The sequence below is a fragment of the Macaca fascicularis genome, chromosome 5 (assembly GCF_037993035.2).
Source record: "Macaca fascicularis isolate 582-1 chromosome 5, T2T-MFA8v1.1".
NCBI lineage: Eukaryota > Metazoa > Chordata > Mammalia > Primates > Cercopithecidae > Macaca > Macaca fascicularis.
Window position 1 is genome coordinate 50,788,295 of NC_088379.1, and position 23,328 is coordinate 50,811,622.

Below are 23,328 nucleotides of genomic sequence, written 5' to 3' on the forward strand. Positions count from 1 at the left end.
GAGACAGAGTCTCACTCTTGTCACCCAGGCTGGAGTGCAGTGACGAGATGTCGGCTCACTGCAACCTCCACCTCCTGGGTTCAAGCGATTCTTGTGCTTCAGCCTCCCTAGTAGCTGGGATTACAGGCACACACCACCACACTTAGCAAATTTTTGTATTTTAGAAGAAACAAGGTTTCATCATGTTGGCCAGGCTCGTCTCAAGCTCCTGACCTCAGGTGATCTGCCCACCTTGGCTTCCCAAAGTGCTGGGATTACAGGCATGAGCTACCACGCCCTGCCATCTTAATTTTTTAAAACTGTTTTTCTACCTCATTTTCTCTAGTATCTCAAACCCAACAATCCTTGAACCCACTGTGCCCTCCAAACCACTTATCCCTTACATGTCACTGCCTTTCCCCATAAAGGCCTCACTTTCCTCTTTACCTAGCCTAACTCCTATGGTCACTCACTCATTGTAATCACTTGTAATCATTGAATTGCATAGGCACTCATCTCCCTTGTCCCTCTCTTGCTGTCATACTTGTTGGGCAAAAATCGTAACTGTGGTTAAACCTAATTGTTTGCTCACTCCCTTCCTGCACTCATATAGCTGAAATGTGATGGGAAAAAGCAGCAAATCAAATTTTTTTTTGAGATGGGGTCTCAGTGTGTTGCCCAGTCTGGGCTCAAATTTCGGGGCTCAAGGGATCCTCCCACCTCTGCCGAGACTGAGGCTTGTAGCTGGGACTATAAGCACGAAGCCACTGTGCCCAGCATGACTGATCTAATTTTAATCATTATGACCTTTAACAAGTCCTTAATGTTGCCAAGTTTACATGCTGAGTCCATTCATTGTCCCACTCTCCTAAGGGGATTACTTCTCACACTATTGTCTCTCTTCAACCTCACACTCCACCCCCATCCACCATTCCAGCTGATGTCTCTGATTTCAACTTCCTTAAGAATATTGAAGCAAGGCTGGGCATGGTGGCTCACACCCGTAATCCCAGCACTTTGGGAGGCCAAGGCAGGTGGATTGCTTGAGCCCCAGAGTTTGAGACCAGCCTGGGCAACACGGTGAAACTCCGTCTCTACTAAAAATACAAAAATTAGCCAGGCGTAGTGGCGTGCACCTGTAGTCCCAACTACTTGGGAGGTTAGGAGATGGACGTTGCAGTGAGCTGAGATCACGCCACTGCACTACAGCTTGGTTGACAGAGCCAGAACCTCTCTCGAAACCAAAAGCCAACAAGAAAAGAATACTGAAGCAATGCAATGAAAGACTACTTGCAGAAATTCCATGACAATATCACTAATATGTCTACAGACATTTTTATTGTCACAACTAGGAACAGCAGTACTATTGGCATCCAGCAAGCAGAGGACTGGTGCTGCTAAAACATCCTGCAATACACAGGACAGCCCCCACAACAAAGTATCTAGCCGAAAATGCCAGTAGTGCTGAGGCTGAGAAACTCTGCCACAGATGAACTACCCATATTCCTATCTAAAGCCTATCCCTCTGCTAGATTCCTTCCTCTCGTCTACTCCTGCAAGAATCCTCTCCCCAATTCCCCTATATCAAATTTTTGCTTTCTACTGGATCATAAAAGAAAAAGTAATCCCTTAGCCTAACAACTGCTGTCATCTTCTACCCTGTTTTTTTGCTACGTTTTTTGAAAACTCCCCCACAGGGTGGCCCATATTCACTATCTCTAAATATTCTCTTCCCATTCTCTCTTAAACCATGCAGTCAGGCTCTCGCTATCATTTCACAAAAATCAGCTCATTAAGGTTCAGTGGTTTCTACACTATTAATGCCAACAATTAACCTGTACTCCTTATCTTACTTGACCTATCAATGCCATAGCTCATCACCTGCCCCTTGACACATTTTCCTCATTTGGCTTCTAGGACACCACCCTCCACAGTATTCTGATTTCCTTCTTACCTCAATGGATAATCCTTCTCATTTGCTACATCTTCCCCCAGGCCCTGACCTCTTAACGTAGAAGTGCTCCAGGCCTCAGTATACTCAGTCCTTTGGTCTATCTACATTCCCTCCTTTGGCCATCTCATCCAATCTAATGGCTTTAAATTCCATCTATATGTCAATGACTCCCAAGTATGTATATCTAGCCCAGATATCTCTTCTAATCTCCAGACTAATATATTCAACTCCTTACTACATATTTCTACTTGGATATTATATGCCCAAAATGAAACTCTCAATATTCCCTACAAGACTATTCTTCCCTACTCCAACTTTCCAATTGCTCAGGCCAAAAATCAGGACTTATCTTGACTTTTTGCACACTCTACATACAAGCCATTAGGAAATCCTTACTCTACCTTAAAAAACATATCTAGAATACTTCTCACATCCATCTTATCTGTGGTACTGTATAAGCCTTTTTTAAAAAAGACAGGGTCTTGCTTTGTGCCCCAGGTGGGAGTACAGCGGTGCGATCATGGCCCACTGCAGCCTCAAATTACTGGGTTCACACAATCCTCTCGCCTCAGCTTCCCAAGTACCTGGGAGTATAGATGCATATCACCAGGCCCAGCTAATTTAAAAAAAAAAAAATTTTTTTTGTAGGGATGGGGGGCAGTCTCACTATGTTGCCCAAGTTGGTCTCAAACTCCTGGGCTCAAGCAATCCTCCCGCCTCAGCCTCCCAAGTAGCTAGGACTATAGGCATGTGCCACCATGCCCAGCTTTTTCTTTTTTTTTTCTTTTTTTGGTGGAGATAGGGTCTAGCTATGCTGCCCAAGCCGGTCTTGAACTCCTGGGCTCAAGCAATCTTCTCCCACCTCAGCCCCCCAAAGTGCTTGGACTATAGGCATGAGCCACTGTACCTGGTCTCATAAGCCTCTTAACTAATATCCCTACTTCTATCACTGCTTGCCTACAGTTTATTCTCAACCCAGTGGTGAGACTAACTATTTAAAACAGAAGTCAGATCATTTCACTGTTCTGTTGACAATTCTCCAATGGTTCCCCCTCATTTCACTTAGTGAAAAGTCAAATTCCTTATAATGGCTTATAAAACTCCACATAACCTGGTCCCCAGTACTCTCTGCTCTCATCCCTCATCTCTTGCCCCTTTGCTCACTCTACTCTATCCACACTGGCCTCCTTGCTCTTATTAAGAAAACACTTCAAGCTTGCTCCCATCTTAGGGCCTTTGCACTAGCCCTCCCCTCTAAGAGTATCTAGTGATGATATTCAGCCAGGTGCAGTGGCTCAAACACCTGTAATCCCAGCACTTAAAGAGGCTGAGGTAGGCGGATCACTTGAGGTCAGGAGTTTGAGATGAGCCTGGTTAATGTGGTGAAACCCCATCTCTAGTAAAAATACAAAAATTAGCCACATGTGGTGGTGCGTGCCTGTAATCCCAGCTACTTGGAAGGCTGAGGCAGGAGAATCGCTTGCACCAAGGAGGCAGAGGTTGCGGTGAGCCAAGATCATGCCATTGCACTCCAGCCTGGGCAACATAGCAAGACTCCGTCTCAAAAAAAAAAAAAAAGTATCTGGCAATATTCTTTCCTCAGATCACTCATAGCTACTCCCTTACCTCCTTCAAGTCTTTGATAAAGTGACATCAGGGCCACTCTACTACCCCAATCACCCCATTTAAATATACATACAACCTGTCCCTGCTTTGCCCCCTTACTTTTCTTCACAGCACTTATCACCTTCTAACACACTACAAATTTTTGTATTTGTTTCCTGTACTAGAATGTAAGAAAAAATATAAGTGAGCGATTATATACATCCTATATATAGTCATCCAATATCCACTATTTACTATACTTTTGTCCTGTTTCCAAAGGAATTCCCACCAACACTTGGGCTGCATTTCTCCAATCTTCTTCTTTCTCATATATAGATGCAAGATGCTGTCTTATGGAAGCAACCTGGAATAACAAGTATACATGTCAAATCATTTCAACTGACATTAGTAACTAATTAAAATAAGTAGGAAAATTATTCTAAAGTGGCAACTCAACATACTAAGCTGCCAAATAAATAGTAAAAGTTTATCAAGACCACCCAAGTTTTCCTATGAATTTTGCATTTACAGAATATCAAAGTAGTGAACTGAAGCAACACATTTCTGCAATGTGGATTATGGCAAAATACTGTAGTTTAAATGTTAAATTTAGCTTGTATGCTCCTGCATACACGATGCTGGAGTTTTCCTGTTTTCAGCTGAAATACCACTTTTACTGATTTTAAAAAATTGTCCAGAGAGCAATATTTGGTTCAGAAAATCAAGTTTTACTTTATAAGCAAATGTCAGTTAGAGTTGTAACATCCTAATATTTACTTGATTTTGCATCAAAAAATGCTGTTTGGAACAAAGTTTTGTCAAAAATGAAACTGGATGATTATCTCCTTTAAGGATTTAATAATATCAGATTCTCAGAATAACTGCTCAAGTTTAAAAACCACTGCTCTAGATTTTTACCTGCTCCTCAAATGAAATGACTCTAGGCTGGATCTTTTCCAAGGTGAAGTGATAGATTTCTTTGGCTGTGCTATCAGGCAAGTTAGGGAGATGTGTGCAAAAATCAGTCAGCAACTGCCGCGAGATCACAAGACTGACATTCTCATTTACCACTTGTTAAAAAAAAAGATAAGAAAACATGAGATACTGATAAAGTGTCCTTAAACAATCAACCTTTACTTAAAATTAACACTAACAACAATCTATATTAGTGCAGCCTTCAATGCATTATTCAAGGATTTCCATACCCCTATCATTTTATATTACATCATGAGTTTTCCTTATGCTGAATTACTTGATTACACAATGACTACACAAAAACAGTAAAAATAGGCCGGGTGCAGTGGCTCACGCCTATAATCCCAGCACTTTGGGAGGCCGAGGCGGGAGGATCATGACGTCAGGAGTCTGAGACCAGCCCGACCACCATGGTGAAACCCTGTCTCTACTAAAGATACAAAAAAAAATTAGTCAGGTGTGGTGGCGGGCGCCTGTAGTCCCAGCTACTCAGGAGGTTAAAGCAGGACAATCGCTTGAACCTGGGAGGCAGCGGTTGCAGTGAGCCGAGATCGCGGCACCATAGTCCAGCCTGGGCGACAGAGCTAGACTCTGTCTCAAAATAAATAAATTATTTAATTAAAAAATTTTAAAAACCAGCAAAAATAACATAACTTTTCTAAGAAACATAAATAATTGAAAAAAATTTTTAAAAGCTGATAATTTTATCTTATTTTTCTACAAAGTGAAGGCACAAAAACACCTATATTTTTATTTATGTGCTTATATCACACCTTGTTCCAAAAAGGAGTTAAAAAAAAAAAACAGTAAAATAATTTTCATGAAATTTAAATAAGGCAAGTGCTGCCGGTACAGTTATTGCCACTTATACTTTCCCAATAAAAACAATAAATAAGAACTCCAGTGAGCACTAGATGTACTGACATTATTTATAAACATTTACGAGGTATTATTTTATGTGATTAAGCTCTGGAGCCACACTGCTTCTACCACTACTGATTATACGGCTTCAGACAAGAAACTTAACTTGTCTGTGCTTCTGTTTCCTTATCTGTAACACCTATTTCATAAGGTTATTATGAAGCTTAAATGCAATAATATACACAAAGTACTTTAAACAATACCTGGTAGATAGCACTGAATAAATGATACTATTGTAACTATTACTATCATTTTAAATGCATCATCCTTCTGAACCATTGCTTATTCAAGTCTTAAAGCAGCAGTTACTAGGAAAATAAGTGATTCAAAAACTGTTCAGTTGATGTAAATGATTTTAACAGTAGACTGCTTTTCTTGGTGGTTTACTGGATTGAAAGCTTATACAAAGATCAAAGTATGTATGTATGTATGTATGTATGTATGTATGTATGTATGTATATGTTTTTTCATTGTTTTTTTGAGACCGTCTTACTGCTGCCCAGGCTGGAGTACAGTGATGCAACCTCAGCTCACTTCAGTCTCGACCACTGGGGCTCAGGCAGTCTTCCCACCTCAGCCTTCCAAGTAGCTGGGACTACAGGCATGTACCACCATGCCAGGCTAACTTTTGCACTTTTTTGTAGAGACGAGATTTCTCCACATTGTCCAGGCTGGTTTTGAACTCCTGAGCTCAAGTGATCTCTTGGCTGGGTGCCATGACTCATACCTGTAATCTCAAAAAAAAGTGCTGGGATTACAGGCATGAGCCACAGTGCCCAGCCAAGATCGAAGTTTATAAAAAGCACTATTCTTCTGCTACTATAGTGCAATGTTCTCAATAAACCACTCCTAACAATTTTTTCAAAACCATTGCTGGTTTATCTCACACTGGAGGCCATGATTTTTTAAGTCTGTAACCTTTTAAGTTTTAAGGCAGTAACTTTTTAAGGCAGTTGTAATTAATTAGCTTATCACATATTAATTGGAATTCATTATTGGGTAATACTGGATGTGACTGAGAAAACAGTTTCATTACAAGTGTCATTAGGCATTTAAGTTACCATACAAGCTGGTATTACTCAGGGAAATATAAGCAAGTAAGAGTAGTGTATCAGAAAACCTCGTTTCTGATCTGGGCTCTGCCAGCTAAATTTCCTTGAAAAAAGTTACTTAATCCTGAGACTTGTCTTACAATATATTATACAGGGATACCTGTACCTATATGGTCTAGTCAAAGAGTTATTAAAAGGAGCCTATGTGACAGGTAATGAGTGTGAAAACACACTGTTAAGCACTATGAGATATCATTAATGACGTGAACTCACTATAAAATTCCAGCCTGAATTTTGAGTAATTTTCAAGATCACTGGATATGTTTGAAGTCAGGTAATGTGGAAAAGTTTCTGGAAGAATGAAAATTTCTAGTTCTCAATTCAACAAACATAAACATTAATAACAGCTAATTCTTACATAGCATTTATTATATGCCAGGTCCTATTCTAAGCACTTTACTAAGTATATTAAGTCATTTAATGTCCCAATAATTCTACAGAGTAGAATTTTACTGTACTACAGTAATGTACCACAGAGTACATTTTAAAGAGGAAAAGGAGGCACAGAGAGGTTAAATAATTGACCCAAGATTACACAGCTTATAAAATAGCATACCAGAATTTGAACCCAAACTATTCTCTTCACTATTATGCTGTATTGTCCCTCATCAGCTATTATAACAACAATAACCATAAAAAACTTTAATTGGGATTGTAATTTTGAAGAAAATTCACTGAAAATTAATCAAGTTGTAAACAGTTTAAATTCTAAAATCAATCTCAATGCATATTTAATATTGATAATTTGATATAAAACAAGGCTTGAGAAAACTTTAAAGTCCTAGCTCAGTAACACAAGGCAAGCATGAAATTTCCATTTCACTTACTTGCTTCCACAAAAGCTTTCAAAGCTTCTAGTTGTTCTGCTCCAGATAATTGAATGGCTTTTTCCAGGATCTGACGATACCTACAACAATACCAAATGAATATAATGTTCTGAGGGTACATATTTTTTAATGCAAACTTTGATGTATATTTATTCATTTCTACTTACCCTGGTTTCTTTCATAGTACTATAGTTTGTGGTTTTCTTTATAGTATATCACAGATTTTTTTTTTAAAAGTTTCTAGTCTATCACAAGAAATATTAAATCTGTAATTATATAAGGTGCCACTTCATCTAGTTTTCAGTATAGTATACCAGAATTTTTTAAGTTTTCAAGTTCATCACAAGAAAGAGTGAACCTATAATTCTGTTACAGAATCTAAGGTGTCACTTTTTCTTGAAGGTTTTATTTTTGAATTTAAACTACAAAGTCAATTTCTTTTCAAATGCCTTAAAAGATAAGCTATATTTCCTCCAACTGTGTAATACACAGACACACACAAACATTATTTGAGGTGACGCGGAATCTTTTCCTCTTACAGACCTAATGTATGTAGGCTCACCAACAATAGGATAATGTTGACCAGGCAATGAAACCAAACATTAGAGACTGAATGTCTTAGTCTGTACAAAATAAACTTCACCAAGTCAAATGCACTGATAGAATACCATTTACGCTGTCAGACAGGACCTATTTATTCTTTATTTGCATTCAGATCTAATAACTATTCTACCTAATATCTGTGACCACACAAGCTCCACGAGGACAGGACTTTTTGTGTTTTGTTCTCTGCTATGTAGACAATTATCTCAAACAATTCCTGGCATATCATAAGCACTCAAATATTCAACAGTATTAGTAATGTTTTATTTCTTAATGAGGGGTTAGTATATGAGTGTTATACTATTCTTTTGTTGTTTCGTTGCTGTTGTTTTTGAAGACGGAGTCTCGTTCTGTTACCCAGGATGAAGTGCAGTGGCACAATCTTGGCTCACTGCAACCTCCACCTCCCAGGTTCAAGCGATTCTCCTGCCTCAGCCTCCTGAGTAGCTGGGATTACAGGCGCGTGCCACCACGCCCAGCCAACTAATTTTTGTAATTTTAGTAAAAACACGGCTTCACCATGTTGGTCAGGCTGGTCTTGAACTCCTGACCTCATGATCCGCCCACCTCGGCCTCCCAAAGTGCTGGGATTACACGCATGAGCCACCGTGCCTGGCCTATACTATTCTTTATCTTTTTTGTCTTAATCTTTTTTTTTTTTTGAGATGGAATCTTGCTCTGTCACCCAGGCTGGAGTGCAGTGGCACGATCTAGGCTCACTGCAACCTCCGCCTCCCAGGTTCAAGCAATTCTCCTGCCTCAGCCTCCGGAGTAGCGAGGACTACAGGTACGCACCACCACGTGTGGCTAATTTTTGTATTTTTAGTGGACATGGGGTTTCCCCATGTTGGCCAGGCTGGTCTCGAACTCCTGACCTTAGGTGATCCGCCCACCTCGGGCTCCCACAGTGCTGGGATTACAGGCGTGAGCCACCACACCCAGCCAATTGTACTATTTTTTAAAAGCAGTAAATACATTTTACAAACCTAATAGCATTGCAATTATTCGGAAAGTCATCCAGAATAGTTACGAAATAAATATACAAAAATAGAGCCTGAACTCATTCAGATTTATGACTTTCATTTTGTAGGGCACACCCTCAAGCTATCACTCAGCATTACTGACTCATATCATACAAAATTCTCACAACCTTGGTTACCTGATTTCTCAAAACCACAATGAATCAAAGTGACTTTAAGAAAGCAGATATACTGATAGAAAAGATAGCAAATTCCAAAAGAAGAAATAAATTATTCTAAGAAAGCAAGGAAATATTGTTTTTAAAAAATTATATTTTCAATATTGCTAAGTTTGAGGGTCCTTAAAAGATAAATTACTTTATGGCCCTGGGCATGCTTTCAGATAAGTCATACATTCAATGGTTTGTTATCTTTTATTTTTTTCATATTTAATTAAATCAAGGGTTATGGCTAAGATCTTTTACATTTATATCCTCACAGATTATTTTATACTAACAATATTAGATTCAAAGATAATAGTGTCTCACTTATATAAATTTGCTAATTAACCTAAGTTGTTTTGTGGTTGTTATGGTTTTTTGTTTGTTTGTTTGTTTGTTTGTTTTGAGACAGGGTCTCACTCTGTCTCCCAGGCTAGAGTGCAGTGGCATGATCATAGCTCACTGTAACCTCCAATTCCTGGGCTCAAACAATCCTCCTGCCTCTGCCTCCCGAGTAGCTAGGACTACAGGCATGTGCCACCACTCCTGGTTAACTGTTCTTTTCTTTTTGTAGAGATGGGGTCTCACTACATTGCCCAAACTGGTCTCCAACTTCTGGACTCAAGCAATCCTCCCAACTCGGCCTCCCCAGGTGCTAGGATTACAGGCTTGAGCCACTGTGCCCAGCCTAACCTAAGTTTTAACACATAGTTTCATAATCAATCAACTAATCTGTATTGGGAATAGGAAGAAAAAATGAAAACAAACCAACCTAAAAAGTGATCAAAGTTTTACACTCATCAAATTATATAACTTATAGAGGCCTTAGAAATTGCCTACATAAATTCCCAGTTTTATAGATTAATAAATTGAGGGCCAGTCGCAGTGGCTCATGCCTGTAATCCTAGCACTTTGGGAGGCCAACGCAGGTAAATCACTTGAGTCCAGGAGTTCAAGACCAGCCTGAGCAATGTGGTGAAACCCCATCTCTACAAAAAAAATAAAATAAAATACAAAAATTGGCCGGGCGTGGTGGCTCATGCCAGTAATCCCAGTACTTTGGGAGGCCAAGGCAGGTAAATCACTTGAGTCCAGGAGTTCAAGACCAGCCTGGGCAATGTGGTGAAACCCCATCTCTACAAAAAAAAAAAAAAAAAAAAGAAAAAGAAATACAAAAATTGGCCGGGCGTGGTGGCTCATGCCTGTAATCCCAGTACTTTGGGAGGCCAAGACAGGCAGAGATGGCTTGAACTCAGGAGTTTGAGACTAGCCTGAGCAACATAGTAAAACCTCATCTCTACCAAAAATACAAAAAATTAGCAAGGCATAGTGGCACACACCTGTGGTGCCAGCTACTTGGGAGGCTGAGGTGGGAGGATCGCCTGAGCCCAGAAGGTGGAAGTTGCAGTGAGCTGAGATCTTCCCACTGCAAGTCCAACCTGGGCAACAGATTGATATCTCATCTCAAAAACAAAAATTTAAAAAATAAAAAATAATAATACAAAAATTAGCCAGGTGTGATGGCATGTGCCTGGACAAAGCAAGACCCTATCTCAAAAAAAAAAAAAAAAAAAGTGAGGTACAGCACTGTGGCTGCATGCTCCCTTGCTTCTCTAATATGTAAATTCCAGTATCTAAGAACAGAGATTACTTTTGCACAATAAAAACATAAAATGACTAACAAACCTGTTTTAAACTAGGAACTTAAACAGAAATTTAATATTGCCATATAAAATCATCCCAAGGTGCTAATTGAGTCCTTAGGCATTTTAAGATGCTATATGAGATTCTGCGTACGATATTAAAAAGTTTTTAAATGACCTTAGTCTTTGAAGATCTTATGGCTGAGAAGACAAAGGGGAAGATTAAAAATAAAAAGTTAGGCCGGGTGCGGTGGCTCACGCCTGTAATCCCAGCACTTCGGGAGGCCGAGGCGGGTGGATCACGAGGTCAGGAGATTAAGACCATCCTGGCTACCACAGTGAAACCCCATCTCTACTAAAAATACAAAAAAATAGCTGGGCATGGTGGCAGGCGCCTATAATCCCAGCTACCCAGGAGGCTGAGGCAGGAGAATGGTGTGAACCTGGGATGTGGAGCTTGCAGTGAGCGGAGATCGCGCCTCACACTCCAGCCTGGGTGACAGAGCGAGACTCCGTCTCAAAAAAAGAAAAAATAGGCCGGGCGCGGTGGCTCAAGCCTGTAATCCCAGCACTTTGGGAGGCCGAGACGGGCGGATCACAAGGTCAGGAGATCGAGACCATCCTGGCTAACACGGTGAAACCCCGTCTCTACTAAAAAAAATACAAAAAACTAGCCGGGCAAGGTGGCGGGCGCCTGTAGTCCCGGCTACTCGGGAGGTTGAGGCAGGAGAATGGCGTAAACCCGGGAGGCGGAGCTTGCAGTGAGCTGAGATCCGGCCACTGCACTCCAGCCTGGGTGATAGAGCGAGACTCCGTCTCAAAAAAAAAAAAAAAAGAAAAAGAAAATATAAATAAAAATAAAAAATAAAATAAAAAGTTAATACGTTAAGTGTTAAATTACAATATGGCCAGGTGCGGTGGCTCACGCCTGTAATCCTAGCACTTTGGGAGGCTGAGGTGGGCAGCAGATCACTTGAGGTCAGGAGTTCGAGACCAGCCTGGCCAACATGGTGAAACTCCATCTCTACTAAAAATACAAAAATTAGCCAGGTGTGGTGGCGTGTGTCTGTAATCAGCTACTTGGGAGGCTGAGGCATGAGAATCGCTTGAACCTGGGAGGCAGAGGTTGCAGTGAGCTGAGATCCCGCTGCTGCACTTCAGCCTGGGCGACAGAGTGAAATTCTGTCTCCAAAAAAAAAAAAAAAAAAAAATGTATGGAGGAAAATAAGTGTTATTACTATGGCATTGAACATCTCTCATATCCATTTATCATTAGTGAATTGAGCATCTTTTATGTGTATGAACCAAAGTTCAGTATGTTGATTCCTAATTTCTCGGCACTTGAAAGGAATCTGGAGGTAAATAAAGCATGAAAATGTACCACAATCATCATTTAAGATCACAATGGATAGTAAAGGAGTAAAGGTAGGTATTAACAGATCTTCCACTTACAGTAATGGTGAACTAAATGACTGCACCAACCCTCCCTCAAAAAAAAAAAAAAAAGCCAACATAAAAAGCTGAAACAAACGAAAAAAAAATTTAATTGCATAAAATCCTAACAAGAAAGGGAAAATGAGGAAAATAAGATAAAACAAATATTCTGTCTAAAGGCATTTGCTGACGGTGGAAAGATGGCTGAGAGGTAGAGTGGCATTTCTTGTAGGGCGGAGAAGGTGGGCTCACTACAAATCTGGTGGAAGCACTGAGAAGCAAGCTGCCATTTCTGGCAGACTAACTGAGCTACACAAATGGGAATGGAAGTTCCATATCTGCCAAAGGAGGAGACACACACTTTGGAAGTAAGGTTACAAATTCTATCCCAAGACCACCCAGGTAAACCAAAAAAATTGTGAAGCCTTGATTCTACACTGTTAGCACTCTCAGGTAATGAAATTTCTCTCTAGAATCAACAAAAGCAACAGACAATCACAACAACCAAGGACATCAGATACTGACTGGAGTTACCAGAAAGAGCATGATACAATTATGCTTACAATGTTCATGGGGATAAAGACAAGCTTTAAAGTTTCAGCAACAGACCAGGAGTCATAAAAAGTATCACTGGAAAAAAGAACCACCAGAAATTATAGAACTAAAAAATACAACCCAACTTAGAAACTCAATGGAGTACTTAACAGCAGATTAGACACAGTTGAAGAAGTGATAAACTAGAAGGTAGGTCTGAAGAACTAATCCAGAATAAAGCATTCAAATGGAGGAGACAGGCCGGGCGTGGTGGCTCACGCTTGTAATCCCAGCACTTTGGGAGGCCAAGACGGGCAGATCATGAGGTCAGGAGATCGAGACCATACTGGCTAACACGGTGAAACCCCGTCTCTACTAAAAATATTAAAAAATTAGCCAGGCGTGGTGGCAGGCGCCTGTAGTCCCAGCTACTCAGGAGGCTGAGGCAGGAGAATGGCATGAACCCGGGAGGCAGAGCTTGCAGTGAACTGAGATCACGTCACTGCACTCCAGCCTGGGTGACAGAGTGAGACTCTCTCTCAAAAAATAAATAAATAAAAATAAATAAAAAATAAAAAATGAAAGACAGAGTAAGATGGCTAGAGGTTATAGTCAGTGGGCCTGACAGGGATTTCACTGGAGCCTAGAAGAGAAACAGAATGGGGCAGGGGCAACATTTAAAGAGATACAGGCCAAGCAGAGTAGCCCACACCTGTAATCCCAACACTTTTGTAGGCCGAGGCAGGAGAATCCCTTGAGTCCAGGAGTTCGAGACCTGCCTGGGCAACATAGGGAGACCCCATCTCCACCAAAAAAAAAAAAAAAAAAAACATGTTTTTAAATTAGGCATGGTGTCATGTGCCTATAGCCCCAGCTACTCAGGACGCTAAAGCAAGAAGACTGCTTGAGCCAAGCATGTTAAGGCTGCAGTGAGCTGTGATCTCTCTACCGCACTCAAGCCAGGGCAACAGAGACAGGGCAACCCTGTTTCTAAAATAAAATAAAGAGATATAACTGAAGACATCTCAAGACTGATGAAACCATTTAATCCATTGATTCAGGAAACCCAGCGAAGCTGGACCAGGATAAAAAACGGCCACAATAATTTCACTCCCAGTACCCATGTCCCTTTACAATATAACTTTGTAGCTCTTCATATCAAAAGGTAGACTTTATTTCCCTACCCCTTGAATCTGGAGTTGACCAATAGAACATGGTAGAAATGAAGTGCTAGTTCTGAGCCTAGACCTCGAGAGGCCTTGTATGTGTTTGTCTTTTGGAATCCTGCTGCTGTCACATGAACAGGCCCAGGCTAACTTACTGGCTAATGAGATATGTAGCCCAGTCAACTATGTTGCCCCAGCCAACAAGCCAGCCAATCCACAGAAGTGGAGTTGCCCACCTGGCCCAGCCGGCAGCTAACTACAGACCCACATGGGAGCCCAGTGGAACCAAGACCATGTGGAGCAGAAAAGAACCATACAGCTGGGCCCAATCCAAACTACCAACCTACAGAATTACGAGCTAAATAAGTGACTGTTGTTTTAAGCCCTAAGTTTTGGGGTTTATTTCACGGCAAAGGGTAACTGACATAGAAAAGTAAAAACAAATCCACAGACATATCATAATGAAGCTAAACAAAATTAAAGACAAAATCTTAAAAACAGGTAAGTGCTGGCCGGGCGCAGTGGCTCACGCCTGTAATCCCAGCACTTTAGGAGGCCGAGGCAGGCGGATCACAAGGTCAAGAGACCGAGACCATCCTGGCCAACATGGTGAACCCTGTTTCCACTAAAAACACAAAAAATTAGCCAAGTGTGGTGGCGTGCACCTGTAGTCCCAGCTACTTGGGAGGCTGAGGCAGGAGAATTGTTGAACCCGGGAGGCAGAGGTTACAGTGAGCCAAGATCACGCCACTGCACTCCAGCCTAGGTGACAAGAATGAAACTCCGTCTCAAAACAAAACAAAACAAACAGAAAAAATAGGTAAGTGCTAATATAATTTTTAGGAGACAGAAATAATTGGATGGGGTTGATCTTTAAAATCTAAGCATTTCAATTTAATAACAGTAGGAAGGCAGGCATTCGAGGCAAAAATAATCACTATCTGAAGTGTGGTCAATTTTTTTGGTGAAAATAAGGCCAAAAAGGTAGATGTGTTTGTTTAGAGTTAAGGGCTCGTAGGCAAGCAGACATGGACTGTCTTCTAGCTTCACCACTAGCTGTGTGACCTCAGAGCAAGGTATTTCAACTCTGTACTTTGGTCTTCTCTTACTATAATGTAAATAATATCACTTACTCCTACTTATTAAGGATTTTTAAATATAAGTAATGTTGTGCTTCGCACAGTAAACTCTACGTGTTATCAACTTTCACTCTAGAGATGAAAACCACTAAAATGGTTGTGTTTGGGACAACAAATAGAGAATCAGAATCTGAGTTAGAAGGGGCCTTTGAGGTCTCTCCTCAATATAGTCTATCCTCCATTGTGGCTCTCCTATTCTAAATCTTTATGTGAGATAATAAACACAACACATAATATGCACAAAAACAGCCTACAAAATGGAGGAAAATGCTTTTCATCTGACTAATTTCTTACATAAACTTTAGACAGCTGTGTTAATCCACAGTTATGGGAAAGCATTTCTAATTGAGTTTTTAACAAGAAAACGAGCATAGTCTGGTAGGTTTAAAATGAGCTTTTTAGAGTGATGAACCTGGGTTCAAATACAAGCTCTGCCCCTTTCTAGCTATTCATTAATTCAACCACATGTATTGAGCAACTGTTGTTATAGATATCCCAATTGCTGGGAACACACAGTATTGATATTTTAGAAACAATGTACTCCATTATTCTTTAATATGGAATCCTTTGTTTCTCAGCTCCTAAAAAATCCCCAAAAACCTTCATTAAAAGTACATACAAGAAAAAATACATTAAAAAAAAAAACTGATATTTCAAGGGTATTTCTCTTAAAGCATGTAGCTGGTAGAACTGATGTTGTTATAAGGATAAATATCCTGATACTTTCTTGCTCAGATAGGAACTGCAAGCAAGCCCAAGACTTTTCTCAGAAAGCAGCTCTGAAGGAGTTGCTGGCTAACACAGCACTGGCTATCAGTTATCAAGCACATTATTTCATTTAATCTTCACAACACCATGTGGTAGATTGCTACAGTAATGGCTTCCAATGAATCATGTCTCCCTCTGTCCAGGCTCCTTTGCAATGTAACTTTGTCACTAAAGAGGCAGTAGTAGGCTCCATTTCCCCTCCCCTTGAATCTGGGCTGGTCTTCTGATTTACTTTTACCAGTACTAGAGAATTGATATGAGACTTTCTAGGCTATCCTTAAGAGGTCTTGTGACTTCCCCTCTCATAGCCACCTAAGAAAGCCCAAGCTAAACTAATGAATGAGAGACTATGTGCAGAGAGAGACAGATCCTGCCAAGAGCAAGATATGCATGTGAGTCCAGCCCCAGGTGAGTTGCCAGCTGACTATATCTGCATGAGTGAGCCCAGACAAGACCAGAAGAGCTGTCCAGTCAATCCATAGAATCCTGAGAAATCACAGTTGTTTTACACTGGTAAGTTTTTGGTTACAAAGCAACAGATAACTGAAGTACCCTATAAATACTATTGTTTATCTCCAATTCAGACCTGAAAAAGTAAATACTTAAGTTTCAGAACTCTCCAAATACATGAAAAGCTCTATTTCTTCTGATAACTAATGCACTTATTTTTCTTTTACAAAATAAAAAGTAAAGGAAGCATGGGGGAAAAATATAAGCTGCTTTTACTTTCATCCATATCTACAAAATTACAAGCAAAAAGGATTAAGCCATGAAGACATATTTGTTTCCAACCCATACAATAAGTGAATATATATTACTGACAGCTTAGTGATAGTAACAACAATCTTGCGGCACTTTCTATATGTCAGGTACTGTTCTAGGTGATATAAGTGTGGTAAGTATATATGCACACAGATACTCATCTTGTCTTCAGATAATCTCAGACAAGAATATGTCCTATTACCATCTTCATTTTCCTAAATGGGAAAATGCAGCACAAAGTAGTTACGCCCAAAATATACGGCTGAATTTCCCACTGATAAAAGTAGATTACATTTACCACCAGAGAAAAGGCAGCCTAGCCTACTTAAAACAGTCAGAATTTCGATGACCAGGTTAGAGCTGGTGTATCCCATTAACATACATAAAGTGATTTCAGCTGTCAGGATGTAAACATTAAGATCAACTTGAGAGGCATACTTTATTTACTTATTTATTTATGGAGACGGGGGTCTCACTATGTTGCCCAGGCTAGTCTAGAACTCCTGGCCTCAAGTGATCCTCCCACCTCAGCCTCTCTGCACCCGGCCTAGAGAGGCATACTTTAAGTTCATTACAAAAGATCAGTGCTGTGACATCTACAAAGAGAAAATGAACAATATACGTCTACCTACCTATGCTTAATACTGTTGAACAACTGCTTGCACAACAGGCACGTCACACATTTTAACTTGGAGTGAACCTAAGCATTCTATATGAATTTCGACAAAATTCAGATTGCTGCAAACATCACTACTCTAGACATCCTGATCCGCGATATGAGCACATTCCGCCTATGTGCCTTCAGAGTTGGTGGCGGAGAAAATACCCGAAACACAAGGACCCACAGAAGACAGTCTGAGTGGTCTGGACGACATGACAGCGGCCATACCTCCTCAGTCTCAGCCAGCCCCAAGAAGCCATCTCCCCGAAAAACACACCATCAAGGCCCCAGAATATACATTTCTCTGAATCAAAAAAAGGAGGAGGAAGGTCCAACGAGAGGCCAGATTCGGTGTGAGGCCGGCCAGCGATAGGAAGAGGTACCAGGGAAGGCTACTAAGGCCAGGGTAGCAGTCGTCTGTCAGACCGCTCTTCCAAAATCCTAAGGGACCAGAGGGATTCTATCAATAACTGAACAAGTTGACAGTCATCCCAAGTCTATGGCCTCGAAGGCCCCTGCACAAGGTCCCCTCCAGCTCTCTGCTTCTCCCAACATTTGCCTCCCTAGCCGACCTCAGGCCCGCCCCCTTGGTCGTCAGGCCGGTTCCTAGCTTCACGCCCAAGAGTCGTGGCCAACCTAAGGAGATTAAGGCTGTGGCTTTCTTTCCCCACCTCTGTACTCCCGCGTTGCTGGGAAATACTCACTTGCCAGCCAGATCTTTATGAGAGCCGCTCGAATTCATGAGCTGGGCCAAATCCTGTCGCACGGCTGCCGCCATCTTTCTCCCAGCTCAGCGGTGGATGCGGGGCCTCTGGCAGCCAAAAAGAAAACGAGTGTGGTCCTCCAGAGTGCAGCCAGAGGGAACCTGAGATGCTACAGAGTAGCGTCTGTGTGGGCCAGAGCGTCGGGTGTGGGAGCCTGGGCTAGCTCCGCCCTCAGGGTTGAGTGATGCGGGGCTCCACTCCTCAGGTCTGAGGCCTGCCCAGCCCTCTCCTACAGGCTCTGGCTCTCACGCTCGGACTTTGGATTGGCTGATGAACTCCAGGAGTGAGTCTCTAGTGTAACTCCAATAAGTACCCGGTACATAAAACGACTGCGTTTTCGCAAAGTTCCATGTCTCATGTCTGTGGTTTACCGTCCTTAGGTCTTTCAGGCAGCGCTTAAACTGCCTGTGGTAAAGAACGAGTTTTGTTTCTGATTCACCACAGACGATACTTTTTAGAAATACAATTAAAAAGTCCCCATTCCTCCTCCCACTCCATGCACTTTATAAAGGTTGATCAGATATTCCAGTTTGTCCAGTACAAAGCCATTTTCCCTCTGTCGTCCTGGAGTAGTGATTAATAACATCCCCCCTTGCGGCCGGGCGCGGTGGCTCACGCCTGTAATCCCAGCACTTTGGGAGGCCGAGGCGGGCGGATCACGAGGTCAGGAGATCGAGACCATCCTGGCTAAACACGGTGAAACCCCGTCTACTAAAAATACAAAAAAATTAGCTGGGCGTAGGTGGTGCACGCCTGTAGCCCCAGCTACTCGGGAGGCTGAGGCTGTAGAATGGCGTAAAACCCGGGAGGCGGAACTTGCAGTGACCCGAGATTGCGCCACTGCGCTCCTGCCTGGGCGATAGAGCAAGACTCCGTCTCTAAATAAATAAATTAATTAATTAATTAAAATAACATCCCCCCTTTCATTCTAGAAACGGTTGCATTTCAATGGAAGATTATATGGTCGCCTGCGTTTATATGATATTCAATACTCATGTATTCTTATGGAATTTCTGCAAATACAAGCAAATATTAATAAATATAAAATTTTACCTCTCCTTTCACAAAAAGTAACACCACATAATTGTTCTGCTTTGTTTTTTGTTGTTGTTGTTGTTTTGTTTTGTTTTGTTTTGTTTTGTTTTTTGCACTTTTCCTGGTACTGTGGTTTGAAATAATTGTCTTCTCCAAAACGCAAGTTGAGGGCTGGGTGCCGTGGCTCACGTCTGTAATCCCAGCACTTTGGGAGGCCGAGGCGGACGGATCATCTGAGGTTGGGAGTTCGAGACCAGCCTGAACAACATGGAGAAACCCCGTCTCAACTAAAAATACAAAAATTAGCCAGGCGTAGTGGCACATACCTGTAATTCCAGTTACTCAGGAGACTGAGGCAGGAGAATCACTTGAACCTGGGAGGCGAAGGTCGCGTTGAGCCAAGACTGCACCATTGCACTCCAGCCTGGGCAACAAGGGCGAAACTCCGTCTCAAAAAAAAAAAGGCAAGACTCCATCTCAAAAAATAAAAATTAAAATTAAATGAAAAAGAAAACAAACAACTCATGTTGAAACTTAATCTTTAATGTGGCAACATTTAGAGGTGGGTCTTAAATAGATGATTGGATCATGAGGACAAAACCCTGAGGAATTGATCCATTTGTGGATTAATGGGTTATCATGGGAGAGAACATGTGGCTTTATTAGAAGAGGAAGAGACCTGAGCTAGCATGTTAGGAAGGTCACTCCGTTGCCATGTGATACCCTGTGCTGCTTCTGAACTCTAGCAAGTCTTGACCAGCAAGAAGGGTCTCACTAGATGTGGTCGCTTGACCTTAGACTTCTTGGCCTTCATAACTGTAAGATATAAATTCCTTTTCTTTATAAATTACCCAGTTTCAGGTATTCTGGTATAAGCAACAGAAAACAGACTAAGACAGCTGGACATCTTACCAGCTGTCCAGTCTTTCAAAATCACTCTTTTTAGAGCTAGAAGATATTACATAGCAAGGGTATGTCTTAGTTTATTTAATCCTTATAGGACACAAGTTATTTTTAATCAATCCTGCGATGAATAACCTTTACATACATTATATATGTACAGGTAGAAAACATTACCAGAAATGAGGCAAAGGATAGACATACAATCTTGGTAGATCCTGCCAAATTGTACTTTGTAGGAATGGTATCATTTTGCCTTCCTACCAGAAATATATAGGGGTACAGTTTCCTACAGGCTTGCTTACAAAGTCTGTCAAACTTTTGGAGTTTTGCCATCTTGATGTGTGATAAATGGCATATTCCCTCTAATGGGAAAGAGAAAGAGAAGAATACCTAAAGAAGGAATCTCTTTTAAGAATGTGTATTAGTCTGTTCTCAGGCAGGCGTGGTGGCTCAAGCCTGTAATCCCACCACTTTAGGAGGCCAAGGCAGGCAGATCACCTGAAGTCAGGAGTTCGAGACCAGCCTGGTCAACATGGTGAAACTCTGTCTCTATTAAAAACACGAAAAAATAACCGGGCGTGGTGGCGGGTGCCTGTAGTCCCAGCTACTTGGGAGGCTGAGGCAGGAGAATCACTTGAACACAGGAGGCAGTGAGCCGAGATCGCGCCACTGTACTCCAGCTGGGTGGCAGAGTGAAACTCCATCTCAAAAAAAATAAAATAAATAACAAAAGAATGTATATTAGTCTGTTCTCACATTGCTATAAAGAACTCCCTGAGACTGGGTAATTTATAAAGAAGAGAGGTTTAAATGACTCATAGTTCCGCGGCCTTACAGGAGGCACGGCTGGGGAAGCCTGAGGAAACTTATAATCATGGTGGAAGGGTAAAGGGGAAGCAAGTATGTCACCACGTGATGACAGGAGAGAGAGAGAACACAAAGGGGGAGGTGCTACAGACTTTCAAACAACCACATCTCGTGAGAACTCACTCACTATCATCAGAACACAAGACGGAAATCTGCCTGCATGATCCAATCACCTCCTACCAGGTCCCTTGCCCAACATTGGGGATTACAATTCAACATGAGATTTGAGTGGGGGTACAGAGCCAAACCATATCAGAAAGTAAGGTAGAGATTGCCCACATCAATTCAGATCATGTTCCATTAACAAGAACTTAATCATATGACCAGCAATGAGACTAGAAATTTAGTTTCCAGTTGGGCAGCCTTGTGCCCAGAAATACGAAAGAATAAGTTTAGAGGGACAATCAGCAGTCTCCACTACAGTATGTCCCTCTGACCACCTAAATATCCACATGTCCTCTGATGGTAATTTTAAGTATCAACTTGAGTGGATTAAGGAATACCAAGAAAACTAACTGTTACAGCATTATATTAGTGTGTGTCTGTGAGGGTGTTTCCAGAGGAGATTGGCATGTGAGTCTGAGTGGACTAAGTGAGGAAGATCTGCCCTCAGTGTGGGCAGGCACCATCCAGTTAGCTGGGCCCAGAGAAAACAAAAACAGAGAAGAGGTGAGTTGGTCTCTGTCCTAAAGCTGAGAAACACACTTCTTCTCCTGGCCTTGGACTCCAGGACTCATACCAGCAGCACCCTGGGTTCTCAAGCCTTCGGACTTGGATTAAGCCATGCTGCCAGCATCCCAGAGTCTCTGACTTGCAGACTGCTTGATGTGGGACTTCTCAGCCCCCACAATCACATATCACATGGTCCAATTCCCCTAATAATTCCCCTCTCATATCATATTTTTTATATGTGTGTGTGTGTGTGTGTGTGTGTGTGTGTGTGTGTATATATCTCCTATTGGTTCTGTCTCTCTGGAGAACCTGAATAATATAGCTTCTTCTCACAGTAGAGCCTACTTCCTCCTTTCCTAGGGAAGAAAGCTCAATTTCCCATTCAATTTCTACATCAGCTAAAAATTCAGGATATCTGGTGATGCAGAAACCTATCACATTGGGATGTGGTGTTTTATAGTCCAGAGATGTATACACTGTAAAACAACTGATGTGTCCTATGCCCATACATCCAATACAAACCAACAGTGGAGCAGAAACAGGCCAATCACAGTTAAAACTCAGACAAAGGAAGAATGGGAAACACAGCAGTTACTGGTCCATAACAATGGCAGAATCATGGGAAGGAAGTATGGATACTCACTGCCCTGATACTGGAATAAGTTCCTTGGTCAGTCCTTGGTTCTGCTGAGAGGATTTCTATTGTTTGTTGTGTTGTGTGGGTGCAAGCTTTACCTTCTGAATACAAGTTAACTGGATGTTGAGTGTATTTCCTTTTTGAGAATGCCTTAGTGCTTGAACACTTGAAGGCTTTTGTAGGCCAGGCTTTTGGGGTGCTTGCTTTTTTTAACTTAAATAATTCCATTGAATATTCAATAAGTTCTATGTGCTTTCAGACAGTTTCAGATGCCAGTAACCACACCCAAAGTTATTTCTTGAAGTAGTTAGCAAACTTGCCTTAAATCCTAGCTTCTTTGCTCAACCCATTTTTAATGCCCTCTTTGTAATGGTGGCAGCTGTGAAAAAATCTGAAACAGTAGGCTTAAATGAGAAGAGAACTCTATCAGTTTGATTTGGCTTTAGCTTATTTTTATTTTCTGTTGTTTTTGTTTGGTTGGTTGGTTGGTTGGTTGTGTGCGCCAAGAAGTCTTAAACAGCTATGAAAAATCTCTAAGCCAAGTCTTTTCTTCTGCTATTTCAAGATACATAAACAGTTGGCTTTTTCAACTTAGTGAGGGTTCAGAATTTCCAGTTTATTCCCTTTTTAACTTGACTTCACACTTGACTTGCAACACCTTACCCAAGGCAACAAAAAACAGCCACACACACAAGCTGGCTCTTTTCAGATACTTCCACTAGCTACAAGCTGGGGAAGGAGATTTCCTGCCTTCCTAATTGTTGGAGGCAGCAATTTTACTAAATATTTTGACCTAAAAAGGACTTCTCTTTCCAGACTGTTCATTCCCCTTGCCCTAACTCTAACAGAATATTACGTATTTTTAGGTTTTACTTACAGCAGTGAAGAAAAGCAAACCCGGATGGCCCTGGAGGCTTATTCTCTCCTTTTCAATTATTTAGCAAGAAGTTAGCAAGGCACATCTTAATGAACTCAAGGGAACTGCACAAATCCTAGCTCTTTTTTTTTTTTTTACCATGCAAAATCCTCAATTCTAGCCCAAACTGAATAGAAACTGTCATGTTAACAAAATCCTAGTAATCCTTGCATGTTAAAGTTTGAGAAGATCTAGCAGATGCCAACACCATTGGTATTTGTCTTAGTTTGTTTTCTGTTGCTTATAACAGAATACCTGAAACTGGGTAACT

At 41.3% G+C, this 23,328-nt stretch overlaps 1 protein-coding gene across 2 annotated transcripts in view; it reads right to left on the reverse strand.

Annotated features, from left to right (window-relative positions):
- Nucleotides 1–18,094, reverse strand: part of COPS4 (COP9 signalosome subunit 4) — a 39,733-nt gene extending 21,639 nt beyond the window's left edge. For both annotated transcript variants that reach the window (XM_005554910.4, XM_045392381.2), the window contains exons 1-4: nt 17,968–18,094; nt 7,374–7,453; nt 4,457–4,608; nt 3,799–3,902 (exon numbers count right to left, since the gene is read on the reverse strand). In XM_005554910.4, coding sequence (XP_005554967.1) covers nt 3,799–3,902; nt 4,457–4,608; nt 7,374–7,453; nt 17,968–18,041 — 410 coding nt within the window. In that variant the 5' untranslated portion in view covers nt 18,042–18,094. The remainder of the gene's footprint in view (nt 1–3,798; nt 3,903–4,456; nt 4,609–7,373; nt 7,454–17,967) is intronic.
- Nucleotides 18,095–23,328: the final 5,234 nt, after the last annotated feature.